This window comes from Muscardinus avellanarius, assembly GCF_963383645.1.
Source record: "Muscardinus avellanarius genome assembly, chromosome: 10".
Classification (NCBI taxonomy): Eukaryota; Metazoa; Chordata; class Mammalia; order Rodentia; family Gliridae; genus Muscardinus; species Muscardinus avellanarius.
This window is the reverse complement of record NC_137796.1, coordinates 5,797,592-5,822,086: the sequence shown is the minus strand read 5'-3', so window position 1 is coordinate 5,822,086 and position 24,495 is coordinate 5,797,592. Positions and strand designations below refer to the sequence as shown.

The following is a 24,495-nucleotide window of genomic DNA, read 5'->3' as shown; positions in this document are numbered from 1 at the left end:
GTGCCCATTGCCTGTACATGAACGTTTCCAAGGGGCATTCTATAGCCAAATTCTAACTCTGTTACGACCAGAAGCTCAAAAGACCCTAACCCTCTGCTTCCCCTTAGAACAGTGAATGGCTCAGGGGTTTGCTACGCAGTGTTGGTGGTGACTCGTGGGCCATAATTCCCGCAGATAATATGAACGGCTGTAAACACACCCATACATAAAGATACACAATACAGTATACAAATATGCATGTACACACAGATAATAAATATACACACATGCACATATACAAATGACATTAACGTGTATTCAGTGATATATGGATACTGAAAAACAATATATTTTATTTATTTATTTACTTTTATTTATTTATTTATTTATTTATTTTTATTTTTTGGTGGTACTGGGGTTCCTGGAAGCCCTTCTACCTCCGGGCTACACTCCCAGACCTATTTTATACTTTTTATTTGGAAACAGGGTCTCTTGGAACCTGCGCCATCCTCCTGTCTCCACCTCCCAAGCGCGGGGATTACAAGCGTGAGCCACCACGCCCGGCATATTTTATTTATTTATTTTGCAGCACTGGGGATTGAACCCAGGGGCATTCTGCCTCTGAGCTACACCCCCAGCCCTATTTTACTTTTTGTCTCAAAACAGGGTCTCGCTGAGTTGCAGAGGGCCTTACTACATAGCTGAGGTTGTCCTTGAACCACAGTCCTCCTGTCTTAGTCTCCCAAGTACCAGGATTACAAGCATGTGTCACCATGTCCAGCTAATATTTTATAAAAATAGAATAATAAGTAGGTCAGCAGAGGCCCATGCACCCGTGACAATTGTGACCATTCTAGGCTGACTCTAGGTGACCCATACATGAGGGCCCGTTGAATGATCTTTTCACATTTTCTATAGGGTTTGACGTTAAAAACAAAGTTGCGGGGTTCTGCTCTGGACATAAGTTTAAAGATGTGAGTGGATTAAAGAGAACAGAAGCAGTGGCCGGGCCATTTGTACCTGGATGTGCCAAGTGCCAGACAGTGACTCCATTGACGAGCACTCTGGGGTTGGAACAGACAATATGAGCCATGTGTTATCACCAGGGAGCTGCCATGAGTTCGAGGCAGCTGTCCGTCCATGGCTCTGGAGTCTGCCGGTGGGCCTGGGGCAGCCGTGCAGGGCGCCTGCTCCCCTCCCCAGCCCACCCAGCCCTCTGCCCGCAGCTTCCCGGTCATCCTGTCCATCGAGGAACACTGCAGCGTGGAGCAACAGCGCCACATGGCCAAGGTGTTCAAGGATGTCCTTGGCGACCTGCTGCTGACCAGGCCCACGGAGGCCAGCGCCGACCAGCTGCCCTCGCCCAGCCAGCTGCGGGAGAAGATCATTATCAAGGTGGGCCGCCCAGGGAGGGTGGGGAGCCCAGCAGGCCTGCTCTCCTTCCCCACGCCCTGACCCTGGGCGGGGCCCTTTAACCTCTGGGTGCCTCTGTGTCCCGCCTGGTCTCCGGGGCTCATGTAGACGCCACCTCATTAGCTCGCTGGGAGCAGATGTATAGGATGTGTGTGACGTGCTTGGCACTGTGTCCTGCGGCAGGTGGTCTGTAACTAATCATTCATTCATTCATTCATTCATTCATTCATTCATTCACCTGAGTCAGCCCCTCCTGGGTGCCAGTGGCGTCTGGTGGCCGAGGTACTGTTCCTTTTCCTCGAGAGCTCCCCGGCCAGTGTGGGGAGTGACAGTTCCTAAGTCAGGCTACAAGTGACCAGAGGGTGAGGGGCTGGCGTTCCCTGCATGCTGGGGAGAGTGCATGATTGTATCTGGGCCCAGAGACCCCAAAGGAACATTTAGGTGATATTAGGAAAAAAGAGACCAGAAATGTAGTGGCTTAAAGCACAGGAGAATTTATTTCCTCTTCCAAAGAAGGAGAATGTTCTAGGAGCTTTAAGGTCTGGCCCACAGGTGATCCAAGGACCCAGGATCTCCATATCCTGCCCTACCGTCTCCCAGGACAGGTTTTTAGCTGGGGTCCCACAGACCATAAAGAATGCACCGCTAGCTGGGCGTGATGGCGCACGCTTATAATCCCAGTACTTGGGAGGCTGAGACTGGAGGATTGTGGGTTCAAGGATAGCCTCAGCATCTGGTGAGGCTCTCTGCAACTTAGTGAGACCCTGATTCAAAGTAAAGAATAACGAAGCCGGGCAGGATGGCGCACGCTTGGAGTATCACCATTGGAGCATAGCTTCAGCTAATTAGTGAGGCCATTTGACCCTGTCTCAAAATAAAGAATAAAAATTATGGCTGAGGGCGAAGATTGGAGATAGAATGCCCCTGGGTTCCATCCCCAGTACTGCAGAAAGAAAAAAAAAAAAAGAATAAAAATTAGGGCTGGGGTTGTAGCTCAGAGATAGAATGCCTCTAGGTTCAACCCTTAGTTCTGCAAAAAAAAAAAAAAAAAAAAAAGCATGGCTAGAATTTGGGGAGGGGCACCATGTTATCATCAATGGGGGGAAAACATTTCTTCTGATTTTTATTAGTCCCAGTATGAAAATTAACACTTCCGTTATGAAGGTTGGCAGCAAGCCTGGGCTTTGTCACCAGCACAAGGCACAGATATTTCCATATCGTGTGTGTGTGTGTGTGTGTGTGTGTGTGTGTGTGTGTGTGTGTGTGTTACTGGGGATTGAACCCAGAGGCATTCTACCTTTGAAGCTACACCCCCAGCCCATTTTTATTTCTTACTTGGAAGCAGTCTTGCTAGGTTGATGAGGGCCTCACTACTTGCTGAGGCTGGTCTCAAACCTGCGATCCTCCTTTCTCAGCCTCCCAAGTCCTGGGATTACAAGCGTGTGCCACCACGCCCAGCTCATATCACTTTTATAGTTGTTTTAGATGTTGCCAAAATAACATCGCGCTCTGGTGCTACTTGGGAATTGGGACCGCGATCAGCTCTGCCTCTAGGTCTTATTTAAGATGCTAATGAAGAAGCGGGGCTATTAGTATATTGCAGTTGTTTTTATTTACAATTTTAATAATTGTATTTCAGTATAATTGGCTTCCCTCACAAGTGGGTGTGTTGTTAACATTCCAAGAACGGGGTCTGGCGTCTTTCCAGATCTCGCAGGGCGCAGGTACAAACATCAGGACAGTGTGCGGGGAGAAGCCGGGGCTCTGGTGTGCCCGTGTCCTGCAGGGCGTTTAGGACAGACCCTTTCTTCTGAGCTGCTGGTCCCGAGCACTGGGCTAGGTGTTGTGAGAGAGAAGAGCCAGGCAGAAGAAACAGTCAGTGCAAAGGGCCCGAGACAGGAAGGCGCAGGTGTGTGCTCACTGATGCGGGCGGATGTGTGCTGGCTTTAAGACCTGAACTTGGGTTTCACGAGAGACAGGCTCTGTGGATTTCTTCTTCCTCAGCATAAGAAGCTGGGCCCCCGAGGGGACGTGGACGTCAACGTGGAGGACAAGAAAGACGAACACAAGCAGCAGGGCGAACTGTACATGTGGGATTCCATCGACCAGGTGGGCCGGGCCTCTCCCCCTACCCGCTATGGATGCCGACCTCCCGGCCCTCCCTAGACCCCGGGGAGCCGAGGACGCTCCTGCCTTCCTCCCATTTGAGCCGAGTGAATGTGCCCTCATAATTAAATGGTTTCTTTTATACTTGGATATTTTATTTGGACATTCTGCCTCTGAGCTATATCCCCAGCCCTATTTTATATTTTATTATTATTTTTTTTGTGGTACTAGGGGTGGAACCTAGAGGCATTTTACTTCCAAGCTATACCCCCAACTCTGTTTTATTTTTTATTTTGAGACAGGGTCTCAGTAAGTTGCTGAGGCAGGCTGTGAACCTGCGATCCTCCTGTCTCAACCTCAGAAGTACTGGGATTACAAACATGCGCCACCACGTTCAGCTTAGTTTTTATTTTAAAACAAGGTCTCAACTGGGTGTGGTGGTGTATGCCTGTAATCCCAGTAGTTGGGAGGCTGAGATAGGAGGATCACAGGTTTGAGGACAGCCTCAGCAAGGAGTGAGACTCATCAAGCCAGCAAGACTGTTTCAAAATAAAAATAAAAAATATGGCTGGGAGTGTAACTTGGAGTAAAATGCCTGTGGGTTCTATCCTTAGTATCACAAAAAAGAAAGAAAGAAAGAAGGAAAGAAAGAGAAACAAAGAAAGAAAGGAAAGAAAGAAGGAAAGAAAGAGAAACAGGGTTTCACTAAGTTGCTGAGATTGGCCTTGAACCTGTGATCTGCCTGACTCATCCTCCCAACAACTGGAATTACAGATGTACACCCATGTATCTGGCCTATTTTAGAATGATTTTATTTATTTATTTTTGTAGTACCGGGGATAGAACCCAGGGGCATACTACCTCAGAGCTATACCCCCAGCCCTATTTTGATTGATTATTTATTTATTTATTTATTTGTGGTTTTGGGGTTCCTGGAAACCCTTCTACCTCTGGGCTACACTCTCAGACCTATTTTATACTTTTTATTTGAAAACAGGGTCTTTTAAGCCAGTACGGCCGGCTTCGAACCTGCATGATCCTCCTGTCTCTGCCTTCCAAGCGCGGGGATTACAAGCATGCGCCACCATGCCTGGCCTCTTTATTTAATTAATTAATTTATTTTCGTGGTACTGGGGATGGAACCCTTCCACCTCCGAGCTACACTCTCAGACCTATTTTTTTTTTTTAATAATTTATTTGGAAACAGGGTCTCTTAAACCAGTGAGGCTGGCTTCTAATTTGCACGATCCTCCTGTCTCCGCCTCCCAAGCACGGGGATTACAAGCGTGACCACGCCCGTTTTGTTATTTAATTTTGAAGCAGTGTCTCACTGAGTCGCTGAGAGCCTCACTAAGTTGCTGAGGCTGGCTTTGAACCTGTGTGATCCTCCACTCTCAACCTCCTCTGAGATTACAAGCATGCACCACCATGCCTGGCTAAGAATGGTTTTGTATGCAGTATAATGTGTATTTACACACAGTAGTACAGAAGGTCCCCAGACATCTCCACAGAGCTTTCCCAAAGAAGATCATCCTACATTACCATAGTACGATGATCACAATCAGAAAACTAACATTGGCATAATACTGCGAGTTAAGCTGTAGACCTTAGTTCAGTTTTACCAGTTTGTCCTCTAAGGTCCTCTTTCTCGTCCAGGATGCCACATGTAATTCCTTGGCCTGACTCCCTGGCACCCTCCCATCTGGGAGAGTCTCACGGGGAATGCCATATTTTGATGGGAACAAGGCATTGGAAACGCTGATGCTTCTTCTCATAGCCCAACACGCACACCTATTTGAGCATGTTTTGACCTGTCTGTTCTTACATCCTGGAAATAAATATAAGAAATATAGTTAAAATTTAAGTTAATATGGAATTCACAATTAAATGTTGCAGGAGAGGTCTTTAGACCCATTGGCTGAAAAATCCAGAAAGTCTTAACAAGTAGAAGAAACAGGAAGGAGAGTCGTGAGGGCATACCAGCCCATCCTATCCTTGGTGAAAGGCTGGAAATTAAATATGCGGCAGAAATTGGATAGTCAGCCGCATCTACTCTTAGATGCACTGATTTTATTTTATTATTATTATTATTTTTTTGGTGGTACTGGGGTTCCTGGAAGCCCGTCTATCTCCGGGCTACACTCTTAGACCTATTTTATTTTTGGAAACAGGGTCTCCTAAGCCAGTGCGGCTGGCTTCAAACCTGCGCGATCCTCCTGTCTCTGCCTCCCAAGCGCGGGGATTACAAGCGTGCACCACCACGCCCGGCCTAGATGCACTGATTTTAAAGGTCCTCCAAATGACAAAATAAGCTCAAAGTAATATTTGTCTTTTTTCCCCTTGGAACTGGGGATTTAACCCAAAGACATACTACCTTTGATCCAGCACTCTCTGACCTATTTTATTTTTTATTTTGAGATAGAGTCCCACTCAGTTGCTGAGGCTGGCTATGAACCTGTGATCCTCCTCTCTCAGCCACCTGGGTACTAGAATTCTAGGCGAGTGCCACCAAACCCAGCTGGATGTTTTAAAAAAGAAATGCTTCAAAGGGAACAGTGAAATCTCTCTAAAACTAGGCAGAGAGAGTCCTCAGAGACCACAGAGGTGGTGCCCCACAGGGCCTGAGGCCCCAGAGTTGATGGGTTAAGATCTCAGGGGAGACTGATGCCAATTTTGCTTTCTAGAAGTGGACTCGGCATTACTGTGCCATTGCAGACGCCAAGCTGTCCTTCAGCGATGACATTGAACAGGCCGTGGAGGAGGAACCGCCCCAGGTAGGGGCAGACCTGGCTGCTCTGACCTTCTTGCTCATCTTTGGTGTCCTGGAGACCTCCATATAGGAGGCACAGGAAATCCTTAGCACCAAGGAGCTGCAGCTTTGGGTACCAAAGCCTGACTGGCTCTTCTCTGATTGGCTGGCTGGCCCTGGTGCTTAACCAATAAGATTCACAGCTCTTTCCTGCTCTCTGCTGGGCCTGACTGGCCTTAGATGTGGCCCGAGCTCCCTGGAGAGGACATGGACATTTCGAAGCTCTCTCTAGCGCCAGCCCCCGCCCTGGTCCTTGGCTTTGCCTGCCCTGTCGCTTCCAGCTGCTGGCCGTCTTCTGCGGAGCTTCTAGGATGCATTCCCAGGATGGCGTGGCTCTCAGACTATCTGTAGAGCAGAATTACAGCTTCTATTGGGGACCCCTGTCTCCAGGACCCCGGGAGCCGGGAGGAGAAGGTGGCGGCCAGGGGAGGGCAGGGGCAGCTGTCAGAAGCCCCTGTTCCTCTCTGTGGCCCAGGATACTCCCCCCACGGAGCTGCATTTTGGGGAGAAATGGTTCCACAAGAAAGTAGAGAAGAGGACGAGCGCCGAGAAGCTGCTACAGGAGTACTGCGCCGAGACGGGCGGCAAGGACGGCACCTTCCTGGTGCGCGAGAGCGAGACCTACCCCAACGACTACACCTTGTCCTTCTGGTAACGCCCCTTCCCGGGCGCACCCGCCCCCCCACGCGGGTGGACGGAGGCGGGGCGCGCAGGTGTGCAGCCTCCCCACCGTGGGACCCTGGATGCAGCTGGACCTGGGCGCTGAGGCATCCCTGTCCCCGCAGGCGGTCGGGCCGGGTGCAGCACTGCCGCATCCGCTCCACCACGGAGGGCGGCGCCATGAAGTACTACCTGACGGACAACCTCACCTTCGGCAGCATCTACGCCCTCATCCAGCACTACCGGGAGGCGCACCTGCGCTGCGCCGAGTTCGAGCTGCGGCTCACCGACCCCGTGCCCAACCCCAACCCGCACGAGTCCAAGCCGTAGGTCCTCGGGGGTGGCGGGAGGCAGACACCCCCGGGGTGAAGCCGGGAGGCGCTGTTCCTGCCGCCGGCCCCACGGGCCCCCTCGTCCTGGCCCTCTCAGGATTCCCTCCAGCCGCCACCCTTGCACTCTGATCTGCACTCTCCTCCCCAGCTTTCTACTTTTTTTTTTCCTTTTTTTAAAAAAATATTTTTTAACTGGTATATTGTAGCCATTCATCCTAATGGGATAAAAGATGATAGACACACACACACATTACTTGCTTAGTCCTTCTCCAGTCCCCCTGCCCCATCCTATCTTTTTAGTTCTGAGGCCAAAAGCTTTGTTTTAAAGGTTCATTCTGGCCTGGTGGTTTTATTATTTATTTATTTATTTATTTATTTATTTATTTATTTATTTATTTATTTTGCTTACCAGAGCTCTTTCCTGTTTATTCCGACGGCGAATGAAGAAAAAAATATTGCAAGGGCCCTCCCTTCATTTCTTTTCCCGCTAACATGAATCTCAAGTTGTCCCTTGCAAAAGGCCAACCGGTTCTGCAAATAATTTTTTTTTTTTAATGCTTGTGGTATTAGGGATTGAACCCAGATGCATTCTACCTCTGAACTACAGTCCAGCCCTATTTTTATTTATTTTTTGTTTGGAAACAGGGTCTCCCTAAGTTATCGAGGCTTGCCTTTGAAAACTTGCCACTTCTCATGTTAAGAAATAACCAGAGCAGGGCGTGGTGGCGCGCACTCGTAATCCCAGTACTTGGGAGGCTGAGGCAGGAGGATTGCAGGTTCGTGGCCAGCCTCAGCAACTCAGCGAGGCCCTCTGCGACTTATTGAGACCTGGTTCAAAATAAATAATTAAAAAATATAGGACTGGAGGTATAGCTCAGAGGATGAATACCCCTGGGTTCCATCCCAAGTACCCCCCCCAAAAAAAAAAAAAAAAACCAAACACAGAAACCTGTCCACAGCTCCCATGAGCTCTCTGCTCAGACTTCCTGAGCCCTGATATAATCGCCACGCCAACCCTGTGAGGGACACCTCGGGCTCCAGCTGGATGGGCGGGTATAGACAAGTTGATTTTTTTCTCTTGGCCTCTTAAGTGGACTCACTTAACTATTCTTTTATAAAGTTTTCTGTCTTTGGAGGCATTGATGGCTGGGAATCCCTGCATGATATCATGGCCGTTTCTGGGGCCAGATTCCAGGTGTCCCTGGAGCCCATTATTCCCTCCCCCCCGGGAGCTGGCCAGCAGCCTGGGAGGGCACTCACCTGGCCATCCCTCCTGCCCGGGCACAGGTGGTACTACGACAGGCTGAGCCGCGGAGAGGCGGAGGACATGCTGATGCGGATCCCCCGCGACGGAGCCTTCCTCATCCGGAAGCGGGAGGGGACCGATTCCTACGCCATCACCTTCAGGTAGGTGCGGTGCTTCCCAGAGGAGGTGTAGGAAGCACAGGGTGGCTTCCGGGGACGCCTGCCTCGAAGCGTCCCCCACAAGCATGGCAGCGGGGACGGCCACAGTGGCAGCCAAAGCTGCTTGTGCCGGGCACACGGCTGTCTCCTGTGCCACCTGCTGTCACCTTTCGGCAGCGCCGTGGCCTGGCTGTTATTCCTGTCCTTCCGAGATGAACACAGGCATCTGGAGGGCAAAGGTTTGTAGAAGCCTGCGGCTAGGCTGGGGTTTGAATCCAGACAGCTCAGATCTGTGACCTCAGAGATCTCCCACCAGCGCCTTCCCCGTGACCATCTTTAAGACCCTGGGTCTCTAGTTTCACCCCCAAAACTACCCCTCTATCAACGGCAGTTGGGATTCAGTCCCCGTTCCTCCTCCTGCCCCTCCCCAGTCCCAGGTTTTCATGTGTGTTGTGTGCAGGGGCACGGCCCGCCGTGCCTGGGGTTCCTGTGTTGTACACATCGGGCTGCCATAAGGGCTCAGCCGATGGAGCGCGGCACTGCAGCCTGCGATGGGCAGCTGTAGTTACTGCAAGGGAGGAAGAGGGGTTCCATCCAGAGAGGGTCAGGGACCAGCCAGGAGTTACTCAGCCTAGAGCTGGCTGAGTTAGAACTTCAGTCAGAGCCTCCCGCGTCAAGCCATGGGCCCCTTAGGCCTGTGTGTCTTTTGCCTGGAGATATTAAAAAAAATAGAGAAATCTCTCTTTAAAAAAAAAAAAAGTTCAGCTGGGCGTGGTGGCGCACGCTTGTAATCCCAGCATTTGGGGGGCTGAGACAGGAGGACTGCGGTTTGTGGACAGCCTCAGCTACTTAGTGAGGTCCTTTGCAACTCAGTGAGACCCTGTTTCAAAATAAAAAATAAATAAAAAATAGGCCTGAGGGTGTAGCTTGGAGGTAGAATGCCCGTGGGTTCCATCCCCAGTACCACAAAAAAGAAAAAGAAAACATTGCTTCTTGTGGAAATAACAGACAGTGGGGACTCTGGGTCATGTCCACATAGGGATTCTTGGCAGCGCCTGGCTACTGCTCTGGGCTGCCCCGGGGCTCCTGCCCACCGGTCCCCTTTCTATTGCCTGGGCTCGGCTCTCTCGGTCCCCCGTCACGCTGGGCTTCTGGGATTGGGCCGAGTTGCTCCCTTGGCGAAGGACATTGTCACGGCAGCTTAGTGGACACCTCTTTCTGTCTGCACCAGCCAGGCGGGGCTCTCCGCCCAGCGTGGCTTTCCTGTGCTTCATGCCGCTTGCAGGGAGCCCGGGGCCTCTGGGTGTTGGTGCCTGGCTCTTTACTCCAAAGCTCCGCATGGTTCTGTTCAGCCTGGGTGCCTTTTGTGTTTGTTTTGTTTTGAAACAGGGTCTCGCCAAATTTCTGAGAATCTAAGTTGCTGAGCTGGTCTTGAGCCCGTGATCCTCCTGTCTCAGCTTCCCAAGTACTGGGATCACAGGCATGTGTCCCAGTGTCTGGCTTGATAATAGCTATTCTAAGAGGTGTGAGATAATACGTCGTTGCAGGTTTAAATTTCCATTTTTAGTGATGCCGGACACTGGTCCTACACCTGCTGGACATTTACGCCTTTTCTTTTTAGAAATCCTTCTTCCAGCACTTTGCCCATTTTTTTAAGTTGTGACCGAGAGTTCCTTATATATTTTGGATATTAGCGCGTTATCAGATGTCCAGCGTGCAGGCATCTTCTCCAGTTCCCCGTGCGGTCTCCTTGGTTGGTCGACCGTTCCCTTGGTTGTGTAGTTTTTTGTATCATACAGTCCCCTTTGTCTTTTTCTGCTTTTATATTACCTTGCTTTTGAGCTTATATCTGAAAAATCACTGCCCAGACTAAAGTCATGAACCTTTTCTTCTATGTTTTCTTTTTTGGCACTGGGGGTGGAACCCTGGGGCAGTCTACCTCTAAGTTACACCTCCCCAGCCCTATTTTATTTTTATTTTGACACAGGGTCTCGCTAGATTGATGAGAGTCTCACTACTTGCTGAGGCTGGCCTCAAGCCTGTGATCCTCCTGTCTCAGTCTCCCAAGTACTGACTATATTTTCTTCTAGTAGTTTTTTAGCTTCAGTCTCTAATCCATTTCGAGTTGCGTTTTCTGTCAGGCGTGTGGTCATTTCACCTCCCTACATGTGGACCTCCAGTTTTTCCCGACTCCCATTTATCGAAGAGACTTTTTAATTTTTTTCCGTATTGTGTGTTCTTGGCCTCTTTACTGGAAACCCATTCGCCATAAACGCACGGCCTTATTTCTGGCCTCCACATTCCGTTCCTCTGGCCTCTGCCTCTGTTTTGACGCCAGCAACCCGCTGTTTTGATTACAGAAGAGACCTGTGCTGTATGTTTCGAAGTCAAATAGTGCGCCGCCTCTAGCTTGTTTTTTTTGGGCTCGAAATTTCTTTGGCTATTCAAGGTAGACTTTTAACTTTTTTTTTTTTAAGAAAATTTGAATCGGCACACAGTATTTGTGTCAACAACTCCCGTGCTCTTCCTCCGCAGGGCCAGGGGCAAGGTGAAGCACTGTCGCATCAACCGGGACGGCAGGCGCTTTGTGCTGGGCACCTCCGCCTACTTCGAGAGCCTGGTAGAGCTCGTCAGTTACTACGAGAAGCACGCGCTCTACCGCAAGATGCGGCTGCGCTACCCGGTGACCCCCGAGCTCCTGGAGCGCTACCACATGGTAGGCAGCTGGCTTCTGGTCTGGTTCATTCACTCGGCAAAGCTTTACTGAGTACTTACTGTGTGCTTGGTACCCATCGCTCCAGGGTCTGGGGACACTAAGACCCTGGCCTCTTGCTACGTGCAGTCTAGCTTGGGAGAGACGGATAATAAATAACATTCACGTAGCAGGTGTCAGATAGTGGAAAATGCTGAGAGGGACGATGGGAAGGAGGCCGTGTGTCTGTAGAGTGTTGGGGAAGGGGATGCAGTTTGCCAAGGATGTAGGAAGACCTTCCTGCGCCCGGTGGTCGCGTGCTGGAGAAAAGGCCCCGGTTTGTAGCATTTGCTGGGTAAACCCCTCCGCGGTGGCCGGTTTCAGCACCTGCCTGCCTTCCTCCAGCGGGTGGTCCAGAGAAGATGCCTGCAGGGTTTCCCTCGAGCCTGTGCTCCTCCCTCTCACAGTTAGGACCAGGTCGGTGTGTCCACAGTGAAACCCAGGGCTCGGCGCACAGCCGGGGAGAGGGCCTCTGGGGCATTGGGGTGGCTTCCACATTGGGGGGACTTCTTTAGAGCTCCTTCCTGTCTACCCACGGCCACCATCAGCCCGTGAGGTTTCGACTCTCCTGTCAAAGGGCAGGTGAGGGCACAGAGCCCGCAGCCCTGCCCAGTGTGGGGCGAGGCGAGGCCACGGCCTCTTCCACGGGGGACTCTTCTCTGTTCTTTTTTTTGCAGGAACGTGATATAAATTCCCTCTATGATGTCAGCAGAATGTATGTGGATCCGAGTGAAATCAGTCCTTCCATGGTACGGTGCCGGCCTTCCTACTCACTAGGCGAACGCGGAGTGCGCGTCCTGCCCCTTCCTCGTGGCCCGTATCACGGGGCAAGGGAATATTCTGGAAAACATGGCTAGAAAATGCGTATATAATATATAATATATAGAAGATGTAGTACACATATGATAAATATAATAGATGTAATAGATGTAATATATAATATATACTATATAATGGATGTAATAATAGACATAATATATAATAGATGTAATAGATATATTATTATGCATAATAAATAAAACAAAATTATATAACATAATATATAACATTACCTATTATATCTATTACACCTATTCTGTATTATTATATATATGCATATATATATGCATATGTATGTATATATATATATATATATATATATATATATATATATATATACTAGGAATGGAACCCAGGGGCATTCTACATCTGAGCTACACCTTCAGCCTTATTATTATTTTTTGTAGTACTAGGAATGGAACCTAGAGGCATTCTACCTCTGAGCTACACCCCCAGCCCTATTTTTTATTCTTTATTTTGAAACAGGGACTCACTGAGTTACAAAGGACCTCACTAAGTAGCTGAGGCTGGCCGTGAACCGTGATCCACCTGTCTCAGCCTCCCAAATGCTGGGATTACAAGTACGTGCCACCACGCCTAGCTTATACATATATTTATTTATTTATTGCGGGTCTGAGGATAGAACCTGGGGCATTGACCTCCGAGCTACACCCCCTGCCCTATATTTTATTCTTTATTTTGAAACAGGGCCTCACTAAGTAGCCGAGGCTGGCTGCGAACCACAATCCTCCAGTCTCAGCCTCCCAAATGCTGGGATTACAAGCGTGTGACACCATGCCCAGCTACATATATTTTTTTCCTTTTTTTTTCTTTTGGTGGTACTAGGGGTAGAACCCAGAGGCTTTCTACCTCCGGGCTATACTCCCAGATCTTTTTTATATTTTATTTGGAAACAGGGTCTCGCTAAGTTGCTGAAAGCCTCACTAAGTAGCCGAGGCTGGCTTCGAACCCGTGCAATCCTCCTGTCTCAGCCTCCCAAGTGCAGGGATTACAAGCGTGCGCCACCACGCCCGGCTTTACATATATTTTTTTTTAAGAAACGATGATTGGCAGTACAACATCAAGTCTTAGGATAAAGGTCAATAAGAATTCCATCTAAACGCAGCCGTGCCTTGCTAAAATTCCAAGGTCTGATGAACCACCTTTGGGCCAAATGGCTTGTAATTAAAGTCTTTCAAACATATCCTTGCCACTGACCGAGCCCGCAGTGTTGATCGGTTCTGTGCGGCTCGCCGGCTTCCTGGCCCTGGGAACGCTGTCTTGAGCTCCCACGCGGCCCCCGCCGTGTGGCCTCACACGGTTGGGGGGGGGGTTGCTTTTAACCCCCAGCTCCCCTGGCCCTCCTGTTTTGCCTTCATCTCGGGGTGGTGAGAGCGGGTAGAGGAAGAATGAGAGCGAATTTTTTTTTTAATCTGGGAGTCTGTCTGGCCCTTGATTTGTGTACAACTCTCACCTAGGAAGGGTCCTGCCGGTGGACTCTCTTGGAATCCAGAGGCCAACGGCTTTTTTTTTTTTTTTAATTTATAATCCTTGGTCAATGCATAACTTCAGCAGAAAATGAAGCCCTGAGAAGTCGGGTGTAGGAGCAGATGCTTTTGTTTGAAATGGAGAATGTTTTTATAATGACTCTGGTCACCCCATTCTCCCATGTATGTATAGGTTTTGCGAACCCCCCCAAAATGTTTTTGTGTGGTACTGGGGATCGAACCCAGGGATATTCTAACTCTGAGCTACTGGGCTGTACTAGGCACGCGCCACCACACTGGTCCACGTTGCTTTTTATGGGCACCGTGAGCTATTGCAATGATTCAGCAATTGATCCGGTCCTGGGCTTGGCTACTTGCCAGCTGGCTCAGCTTGGGCAAAGTACGTCATCCCCCAGCCTCAGTTTCTTCATATGTAAAATAGTCATAGTACTGCCATCACTTCCCTTTTGGGGCTGTTCGAAGAACTGAAGGAGACGCTGAGCCAGGCATGGTGGTGCAGGCCTTTCATCCCAGTACTTGGGAGGCTGAGACAGGAGGATCGCAGGTTTTAGACCAGGATCAGCAACTTAGCGAGGCTCTCAGGAACTTAGCTAGACCCTGTTTCAAAATAAATAAGAAGACACTATAGGTTCAAAGGCTTAAAACAGGATTTTGACCAGGGTAAGCATGTGAGAATGTAGGCCGTCATTAAGCATTGTCTCATTTAATAGTCTCAACAACCCTGGGAAATATGTAGAACTTTAATTCCCATTTTACAGATGGGGAAACAGTCTCAGTGAGCCTAAAGCTTACATAGCTAGGCAGGGGCAGCTACATGTCAGATTCCATCGCCCATCTCTGAAAGAGGACGGGAAAGTCCCGGATCAAAACAGGTGTGACAGTTTCAGAGGCGTGCCTGTAAAGATCTGCTTGCTAGCTGGGTGTGGTGGCACGCATGTGTAACCCCAGTACTTGGGAGGCTGAGACAGGAGGATCACAGGTTCGAGGCCAACCGTAGCAACTTAGATCCTCAACAATTTGGTGAGACCCTGTTTCAAAATTAAAAATAATTAAGAAAAACTAAGCTGGGGGTGTAGCTCAGAGTTAAAATTCTCCTGAGTTCAAGCGCTAGCACTACTACTAATACTATTACTACTACTAGTAATAATAATACTCTTGATGTGCGGAGTGTTCATCTTGTCATGAGTTTCCGTTTGGCAACCGAGCTTGGAGCTAACTTGCTAAAGGAAACCGTCACCCCTTGCCTCATTCCTGCCAGCACAGAGCCAAACTTCTTATGAATTTCATGGGGGAATGTCTTGTCTTGACCACTCTTGCAAAATGTCAGTGCTCTGCGGAGCAACTAGTTAAGGGCCCCCTGACCCAAGGAAACACAGCAGCGGGGGCGGGTGTCCAGGAAACCGTGCCACCTGTGAACTTCCCCAATCCCAGGGGCCTCTGCAGTGACAGCCCCTCGCCAGCAGATGGCGCCGTAGCCCCGGCCGCTGGAGCCACCTGCTCCTAGGAGACCCGGGAAGGGCGGCTTCCTGGGCTCCTCACCCTGCCTGACCCTTTCCTTCCTGTTTCCCGAAAGCCTCAGAGGACTGTGAAGGCCCTGTACGACTACAAAGCCAAGCGGAGCGACGAGCTGAGCTTCTGCCGCGGCGCCCTCATCCACAACGTCTCCAGGGAGCCCGGGGGCTGGTGAGGCTGCGCGGGGCGGGGAGACACAGGCGTCTGGACCCCCCTGACATCCTGGGTCACCGGGGAAGGTGGCCGGGGCATCCTTCATCGGGGAAAGTGGATAAAAAACAACGTTAACAGTTCCCACTGTAGCCTCTAACGTAGATTTCCTATGATCATAGACTATATTACTGCAATTATGATGGCTGCTATTTATCCGAGTCCTACTATGTGTCAGGTGCTTGCCAACTACTTTCCTACACCATCTGAGCAAAGCTGCATTACTGTCCTGTTGGGTTAGGTCCACAAATGTCCGCCCTTTATGGATGTGGCCATTGAGACTTCCAGAGGATGTGCCGTACAGGCTCTTTCCATTATGCAAGCTTAGATATATATTTTTTGTGACCCTGGGGATTAAACCCAGGGGCATTTTGCCTCTGAGCTATACCCCCAGTGCTATTTTATTTTTATTTTGAAACAGGGTCTCACTAGGTTAATGAGAGGCTCGCTTTTTGCTGAGGCTGTCCTCGAACCTGCAATCCTCCTGTCTCAGCCTCCCAAGTGTGGGGATTACAAATGTGTGCCACCAAGCCTGGCTTGATGTTTTTCTTTTTCTTTTTCCTTTTTTTTTTTTTTTTTTTTTTTCTCGGTACTGGGGATGGAACCCAGGGACATTGTATCATTGTATCTCTGAGCTATACCCCCAGCCCTACTTTTTTTTTAGTCCTTTTAGTTTTGAAAAGGGCCTTTTGTCCTGGGATGGATGGAGAGATGGGTGTGAAGTCCTTTGCACAGGAGCTGTGCATGAACTGCCGCCTGTCCACCATTTCTCCCTCACTGGTGGCGATAGCGCCACCTGGTGGGCCGCCGGTGTCCAGCACCTTTCCTCCATCCGCACAAACTGGCCCTTAGGGAGCTGGGGAGACCAAATAATTGTGGTCCAAACCACGATGCAAATGGTGGTACTGTCAGCCCTCACTGTGCTTACTCGGTAAAAACATACAGTGTCCCCACTACTACAGAGTACAGATTTGACTCAGATCAAGGAGGAACTCGGGGAACGGGGAAGGTAGGTGTCTGCTTGTAGGACATCAGCCCAGGTGTCAGGCAGGGAAGGCTTCCTGGAGGAGGAAGCTGGATACTAAGCTCATGACAAGCAGACAGATTGTCTGGAGTGGACGTCAAGTTCGAGCCAGAGTCCCGGGGCTTGTACTGTGCCGGGACGTGAAGACCAGACTGAAAATCCTGGGTCCGGGGCTGGGGCTTCATGCGGCATGGTCAGAGGTCCATTTTGGAATGAGCTCCTCGGTGCAGAAAGTGGGGGTGCAGGACATCCAGGTTGCAAGGAGGAGGTACGCTTCTCAGGACAGACTTGGGGAGAACATGGCAGTCAGGCAGGGCTTGGGCAGCTTCATAGACAGACATATCTCGGAGCGTCGTGTCTTTTCAAAGACATGGAGAAGCCTGTTTGCTGGGTCCCAGGAACTGACACCCTCTAGTGCTGGGTGTGTTCCAGGCGTTGTGCAAAGCCCTCAGTGTGAACCAGAGTATGTCCTCAGGACATGGGGGGCACCCTGGGGGTACCCCATCATCTAGATGCAGTCCCTGGAGCTCAGAACTCCACATAGCTAGGGATGGAGCTGCAATTTGTTTCTGGGCTCCCTGGCTCCAGAAATTTCTTCATACAGCCTCCGTGGACTTCTGTTGAAAGTATTGAAACCTTTGACCTTACATGTCTTTAACTAAACATTAGGATGGCGTGAAGAGGAAAGCAGTGACTCGTTGGTGATTTCAAAAACAAACGGAAAGCCACAATAAGCCAGGCATGGTGGTGCATGCCTATAATCCCAGTATTGGGAGGCTAAGACGGGAGGATCGCGGGTCCTGAGGCCAGCCTCAGCAACGCAGTGAGGCCCTATTTCAAAATAAAAAAACTCATAAACATAAAATAGGGCTCAGGTGTAGTTCAGAGGTTGCAGCATGCCTCTGAGTATAATCCCTTGTACGAGAGAGAGAGAGAGAGAGAGAGAGAGAGAGAGAGAGAGAGAGGGAAGCTATCTTTGTGTGTGTGTGTGTGTGTGTGTGTGGTACTGGGTATGGAACTCAGGGCATTGTACCTCTGAGCCATACCCCCAGCCCTATTTTTAAGTCTGTTTTCATTTTTTGAAACACGGTCTCACTGAGTCACAAAGGGCCTCGCTAAGTAGCTGAGGCTGTCCGCGAACCGCGATCCTCCTGTCTCAGCCTCCCGAATGCTGGGATTGCAAGCCTGCGCCCCCACGCCCGGCCAGAAGCTGCCTTCGGAACGCTGTTGTCACAGATAGTGACGACCTTCTCTGGTCACTCGGCTGCTGGCCGCCTTCCCCCCTTCAGAGCCGAGCCAGCATCCGGGGGTCCGAGGTGACGGGGACGGGTTGTGGCTTCCGCCCGGCCAAGGCTCTTGACGCCTCTGCTTTTCCCCAGGTGGAAAGGAGACTATGGCGGCCGAGTCCAGCAGTACTTCCCATCCAACTACGTGGAGGACATCTCCACGGTTGACGTGGAAGAGCTGGAGAAGCAGGTGAGTGCCCGCCCGCCGGCGGTGGGCGACCTCGCCGGCTGCGTCCTCTGAGGGTCTGCGAATGGGGAAGACGGAGGGATGTGGACGGGGCTGTCCGAGCTGTTGTGATAACAGTCGCCGAGCAGGCCAGTCGTGTTTTGATCAGATCGTGCCGGGCTGGGAGGCTTTGCATAAGCAGAATTCCTGCTGGAAATGAAAACGGCCCCGTCTGCACGGCCAGGTGTCCGCAGCAGCCCTGGAGCGGGGGAGCGGCGGGCCCAGCCGGAGGGAGAGAGAGGCCTTCCTGGTGTCTTTGCAAACCGGGGTTCTGTCCCCTCTCCAACTGTGGCCTTTACCCAGAAGCCTGGGGAGCAGCCATTTTCCCCATGACAGCACAGGAGGGCCTCTAGGGAGGACTTCAAGGTCTCCTTAGACTCCGAAGCATCTAAGGGAGGGCTTGCTGGAGGAAGGGTGTTTAAGCCATTTAGCAAGAGCCAGCAGAAGGAAGTCCAGGTGGGGTGCAGTCCAAGCAAAGCGTGGAGGTGGGAATACACCTGTGGGGGGCGTGCTGGGACCCAGGCAGAGCCGTGACCCCTGTGTCTACACAGCCTGACCCTAAGCTGGATGGTTAGTGTCAGCCTGAGGTGTGTGTATGTGTGTTGGGGGTGGAGGGAGTAAAAGCAGAAAATTTCCAGCTCTCCTGAGACCAAGATAATGAATCTCCATCTCAGCCGGACTCCACATGGTTCAAGCGCACAGCAGGAGGTAGACCTGAGCTCTGAGAGCTTCAAAAACCAGGTGTGGTGGCACACACCTACAATCCCCGTACTTGGGAGGCTGAGACAGGAGGCTCGCAGGTTTAAGACTGGCCTCAGCAACTTAGACTCTCAGCAACCTTGCGAGACCCCGTTTCAAAAACAACAAAATAATAATAATAAAAAAGGGCTATGGGTATAGCTTAGAGGTAGAATGCCTCTGGGTTCAATCCCCAGTAACATACACACCACCACTACCACCACCAAGAACAAGAACAGTAACCACAAAACCAGAGCAGAAAGCAAAGCTGTTGCTTCTGTGGGACATGGGGAGCTACAGAGGGTCCTTGAGCTGGGGCAGTAGGCCACACAGTCCCGTTTCGTAGTCATGGCAGATACGGGGTCTGGGATGTGTTTCGGTAGCCACTCTAGAATTCACAACACGTTTCTGCGGGTGGGAAGATGAGCCGCCCAGCCCGCGGCACCCACCCTGTCTCTACGCTTCATCTTCACTTGTTCCCCGTGGACAGATCCTGCAATGAAGATGCGTTTTAAACAATTCCACTGGCGGTGTCTCTGCTAAGCGGTGTGCTGCGGAAGCTGGCTGTCTGTTTTTTTTTTCCTTTTTGTTATGATTCCTCTTATGAGCCCTGTGAGTTATGTCTTGTTTCTGCACAGATTATTGAAGACAACCCCCTGGGGTCTCTTTGCAGAGGGATACTGGACCTCAACACCTACAATGTTGGTACGTGCGCGCATCATTGCAGCCCGGTCCCCACCCACGACCCCCAGCGCCTGACCTCAGAGCCACGCCATGCGGGCAGGCGGCCGGGCCTGGTCCCGTCCGGCCTGGACCTTGACGCCGGCTCCTGCCCAGCCTCGGCCGAGTGTTTTGGGGCCAGGTTGGTGGAGGATGGCGATGTTCTTTCTGCTGCTGACCCCCTTGCAAAAACATGGGTACAGAAGCAGGTCTGCACCTGGTAAACCCTCGATGACAACTAGCCGTGGCTCTTACCAACATCAGCATTGATATTTCGGGGACCTGCCTGTGCTTCGAAGGGTTTTATTTTTTGTGGTACTGGGGTCGGAACCCAGGGGCATTCTACCCCCAAGCCACGCCTGCATCCCTACATTTTATTCTCTATTTTGAAACAGGCTCTCATTGAGTTGCAAAAGGCCTCACTAAGTAGCTGAGGCTGTTCATGAACTGTGATCCTCCTGTCCCAGCCTCCCAAATGCTGCGATTACAAGCGTGCACGCCACGCCCGGCTCTCTAAGGGTTTTGAAAAGCTGAGCTGTTGGCTGGGCTGAGAGGGGGCAACTCTCAGCTTCTCAGCCCCACACTGTATCTCAGCTGCTATGGGACCGTGTACCTGTCGCTTCTCTCTGCTCAGCCAGGGACGCGGAAGCTTAGCCCGTCCACCTTGGGGTCTGGGGCCAGGGAAGCGGAGTGGCGGCCCAGGTGCAGCAGGATGGCGACTGCATCAGGTCTCCGGGGGCAGAGCTTGCCGCCTGTAGGTGGATGTGTTGCGGCTCCCACGGGAGTGGGTGCAGGCAGTGAGGAGGGACATCTGGCCAGATGCCCAAGCAGCTCTTCCATCTGTGCCGCCTCCGCGGCTGCCACGACTCATGGATGCATTAGCCCGGGCTCACCGTCCTCCCCAAACCCCTCCCAGGGGAACGAGACCTGTGTGCGGTCCCCCGCGGCTCACATAGCAGCAGGGTCAGCGCCAGCACTTTGCTTCCAACCTTTATGACCTCTGCTGTCTTTTCCCTTGTGAGAGTCCTGCAAGGTAGGTAGGAGAGGGGTTCTTTGCTCCAATGAGCCAAGGACCAAACCAAGTTCGTAAGCAGCACCCCAGGTCCTGGGGTGACTTCCCAGGAGTGCCGCTGGGGGCACGGGACGCTGACCTTCACACCTGCTGACCTGCTAGCGCGTTTTTCTCAGTATTTGCAGAGCAGAGGCACACGGCAGGGAGCCCTCAGAATGTTTGATCTGCGCCTCTGCTCCGTTGCCGCTAGCGGCACGACCCCCCCAAAGGCTACTTTCTCCCAGCGAGCCTCAGTTTTTTCTCCTGTAAAATGGGCACAAAATCAATACCCCAGAAAGGTCAGGATGGGAACTCAGTAAGATATGGTGGCTGGAACTGCTTTGGGGATTGCCTGCTGCCCAGGAGCTCAGCAGTCTCAGCTTCTGCTACGTGACAGATCCTGCCCTCTCATAACTATCCTTTCTTCTCCATTACATACCTCTCTGCGTCCAGGCCCCGCTCTGTGCCTCTCTCCTCCCTCGGCTGACGGCTGCGATCCTTGCTACCCAGCCACCTGGCTGCCTCCTTCTGGTCTCTGCCTCTGTCTTCACATGGTTTGTACCCTGTGTCTGTGTGTCCTTCTCCCTCCTCTTATTTATTTATTTGTTTATTTATTTATTTATTTATTTATTTATTTATTTATTTATTTATTGTGGTACTGGGGTCCTGGAATTCAGGGGCTATACTCTCAGACCTATTTTATATTTTATTTGGAAACAGGGTCTCACTAAGTTGCTGAGAGCATCACTCAGTAGCTGAGGCTGGCTTCGAACCTGTGCGATCCTCCTGTCTCAGCCTCCCAAGCGCCGGGATTACAAGTGTGCGCCACCATGCCTGGCTTCTCACTTACTTTCTTACTTACTTACTTACTTTATTTATTTACTTAATTACTTACTTACTTACTTTATTTACTTACTTACTTACTTACTTATGTTGCGGTTCTGGAGATGGAACCCAGGGGCATTTGACCTCTGAGATACACCCCCTGCCCTATTTTTTAATTCTTTATTTTGAGACAGGGTCTCACTAACTTGCGGAGGGCCTCACTAAGTAGCTGAGGCTGTCCATGAACCACGATCCTCCTGTCTCAGCCTCCCGAATGCTGGGATTACAAGCATGTGCCACCACGCCCGGCTTCTCTCTTTTATTTTTTCTTCTTTGTGTGTGTGTGTGTGTGTGTGTGTGTGTGTGTGTGTGTGTGTGTGTGTTACTACGGATTGAACCCAGGTGTGTTCAACCTCAGAGCTACACCCTTCCTCAGCCTCTTTCTTTTGGTGCTACTAGGGATGGAACCCAGGGCCATTCATTCATTCTACCGCTGAGCTACACCCCCAGCTCTATTTTATTTTATTTTATTCTATTTTTTGCAGATCTAGGGTTTGAACCCATGGGCATTCTATCTCCCCCAGCCCTATTTTTTTTTTTGGGGTACTGGGGTTCCTGGAAGCCCTTCTACCTCTGGGCTACACTCCCAGACCTATTTTTATATTTTTATTTAGAAACAGGGTCTCCTAAGCCAGCGCGCGCGGCTGGCTTCGAACCTGCGCGATCCTCCTGTCTCCGCCTCCCAAGCGCGGGGATTACAAGCGTGCGCCACCACGCCCGGCCCAGCCCTATTTTTTTAATCTTTTATTTTGAAACAGGGTCTCACCAAGTTGCAGAGCGCCTCAGTAAGTAGCTGAGGTTGGCCACAAACCGGGATCCTGTTGTTCCAGCCTCTCAAATACTGGGATTACACGTGCGCACCACCACACCTGCCTCTCTTCTTTTGTTTTGAAACAAGGTCTCACTAAGTTGCAGAGGGCTTTACTAAGATGCCGAGGCTGGTCAGGAACGTGCAAGCCTCCTGTCTCAACTTTAAAGTACTGGAATTATAGATATGCCCCACCATGCCTGGCTTTCCTTTTTCTTACAAGGATACCTACCAGTCCTTTGATTTAGGGCCTGTCTTAAACCTTAACTAAGTATATAAGCAAAAACCCACCCTCTCTCCTCCCTTCTTCCTTCCTTTTTTTTTTTTTCCTATCTTCTTGGTACGGGGGTTAAACCTAGGGACATTCTACCTCCAAGATGCACCCCCAGCCCTTTTTATTTTTTATTTTCAAAAAGGATCTTACTAAGTTGCTAAGAGTCTTGCTAAATTGCGGAGGCTGGCCCTGAACCTGTAATCCACCTGTCTCAGCCTCCCAAGAACTGGGATTGCAGGCGTGTGCCACTGTGCCCAGACCTCTTTCTAAATAAGGTCTCATTCACAGGGGCCTGAGACTCATCATGTGTTTTGTGGCACACACTACTCAACCCACTGGATACTTTCAGCAGTCACGTGTGTAGAGTCCAGACGTTGCCTGACAGAAAGCAGATGCTTCAAGCTGGGCGTGGTGGTGCATGCCTGTAACCCCAGTACTTGAGAGGCCGAAGACAGGAGGATCTCAGATTCAAGGGCAGCTTTGGCAAGTAGCCAGAGACAACCTAGCAAGACCCTGATTCAAAATAAAATAGGGCTGGAGGTGTAGCTCAGAGGTAGAATGCCCCTGAGTTCAATCCCTCGTAACACACACACACACACACACACACACACACACACACACACACACACACGGGAAACAAGCAGGCGCCTCAATCCAGGCTCACGGTGACTGTAGCAATGGCGGCTTGCCTTTTCTCATGAGAGAAATGAATTGGGCGGTGTGACCTTTGGATTTTGTGGCCTTCTAACAGGACTTTTCTTACCCCCCTCAAGTGAAAGCCCCCCAGGGTAAAAACCAGAAGCCTTTTGTCTTCATCCTGGAGCCCAAGAAGCAGGGCGACCCCCCGGTGGAGTTTGCCACGGACAGGGTGGAGGAGCTGTTCGAGTGGTTCCAGAGCATCCGGGAGATCACCTGGAAGATCGACACCAAGGTAGGCCTCTGCTCCCCTGCGCAGGCGGGCCTGGAGTCCCCGCGCTCCTGGCTCAAGAGACCAAAGGTGGGTCCAGGCAGCAGAGGAGCAGGCCCGGGGCCACACAGAGCTCAGGGCAGAGGCCAGGGGCGTTTGGACAGCAGGAGCAGCTCTAGTCAGGGACAGCAGAGGGGCATCGGTGGCCCTGGGAGGCTGAGTCTAGTCTGAGCTTTTTTTTTTTGGTGGTACTGGGGTTCCTGGAAGCCCTTCTACTGCCGGGCTACACTACCAGACCTATTTTATATTTTTTAATTTGGAAACAGGGTCTCTTAAGCCAGCGAGACTGCCTCTGAACGAGCGCGATCCTCCTGTCTCCGCCTCCCAAGTGCGGGGATTACAAGCGTGCGCCACCACGCCCGGCTTAGTCTGAGCTTTTAGGAGACTCACCGTGCAGGCAGTGCAGCCCCACACTGGTGGCTGTGTAGCTGTGTGTCCCACCGTGGAAGGATTGCCTGCTTCATTTTGAACTTTTCCTTGTTTCTACACATTTGAAAAGGCAGCCTGGATCCTCCCCATGGTGAACATTTACTGAGCTTACCTCCCTAGCCCTGGGGACACGGTGGTCTCCAAGACCCGGTTCCTTCTTGAGATGGGAGTGGTCTTCTCCAGGTGATGCTGACCATGATATATGGCTGCAAGTGTTTTGAGACGGCGTGAGGTTCGGGGTAAGAGCGGGAGGTTTGGAGTTAGGCAGGTCGGACTTTGCATCCTGGCAGGGTTAAAACGAGGCAGGCATGTAACCCCACTTCTCTTGGTCTCAGTTTCCTGTAAAACAGGGAGCCGAGTCACTCAGAAGATGGCGTGGAGGAGGAGTGGGAGGGTGCAGGAGGCACGTTAGGTTTGGTGCCTGATGCATAGCCAGGGGCAGCCTTGATGGGTTTAATCAAAACATCACCACATTTTGAAGGGTGGAGTGGCACATCTCAGCTCTTTTTATTTTTTGGTGGCTACAGAGCTGGGAAGAAATTTTACAGTTTTCCTGGCCCTACTCGCTTCTATGGCAGATCAT

At 50.9% G+C, this 24,495-nt stretch overlaps 1 protein-coding gene across 1 annotated transcript in view; it reads left to right on the top strand.

The window, feature by feature from the left end:
• PLCG2 (phospholipase C gamma 2) overlaps positions 1-24,495 on the top strand; it is a gene marked incomplete at both ends in the record, with an annotated part of 141,293 nt that overhangs the window by 85,672 nt on the left and 31,126 nt on the right. The window contains 12 exons of the mRNA XM_080704228.1: positions 1,206-1,374; positions 3,397-3,501; positions 6,183-6,272; positions 6,783-6,958; positions 7,093-7,293; positions 8,587-8,706; positions 11,239-11,419; positions 12,133-12,204; positions 15,356-15,465; positions 17,908-18,004; positions 19,417-19,483; positions 23,290-23,447. Coding sequence (XP_080560354.1) covers positions 1,206-1,374; positions 3,397-3,501; positions 6,183-6,272; positions 6,783-6,958; positions 7,093-7,293; positions 8,587-8,706; positions 11,239-11,419; positions 12,133-12,204; positions 15,356-15,465; positions 17,908-18,004; positions 19,417-19,483; positions 23,290-23,447 — 1,546 coding nt within the window. The remainder of the gene's footprint in view (positions 1-1,205; positions 1,375-3,396; positions 3,502-6,182; positions 6,273-6,782; positions 6,959-7,092; positions 7,294-8,586; positions 8,707-11,238; positions 11,420-12,132; positions 12,205-15,355; positions 15,466-17,907; positions 18,005-19,416; positions 19,484-23,289; positions 23,448-24,495) is intronic.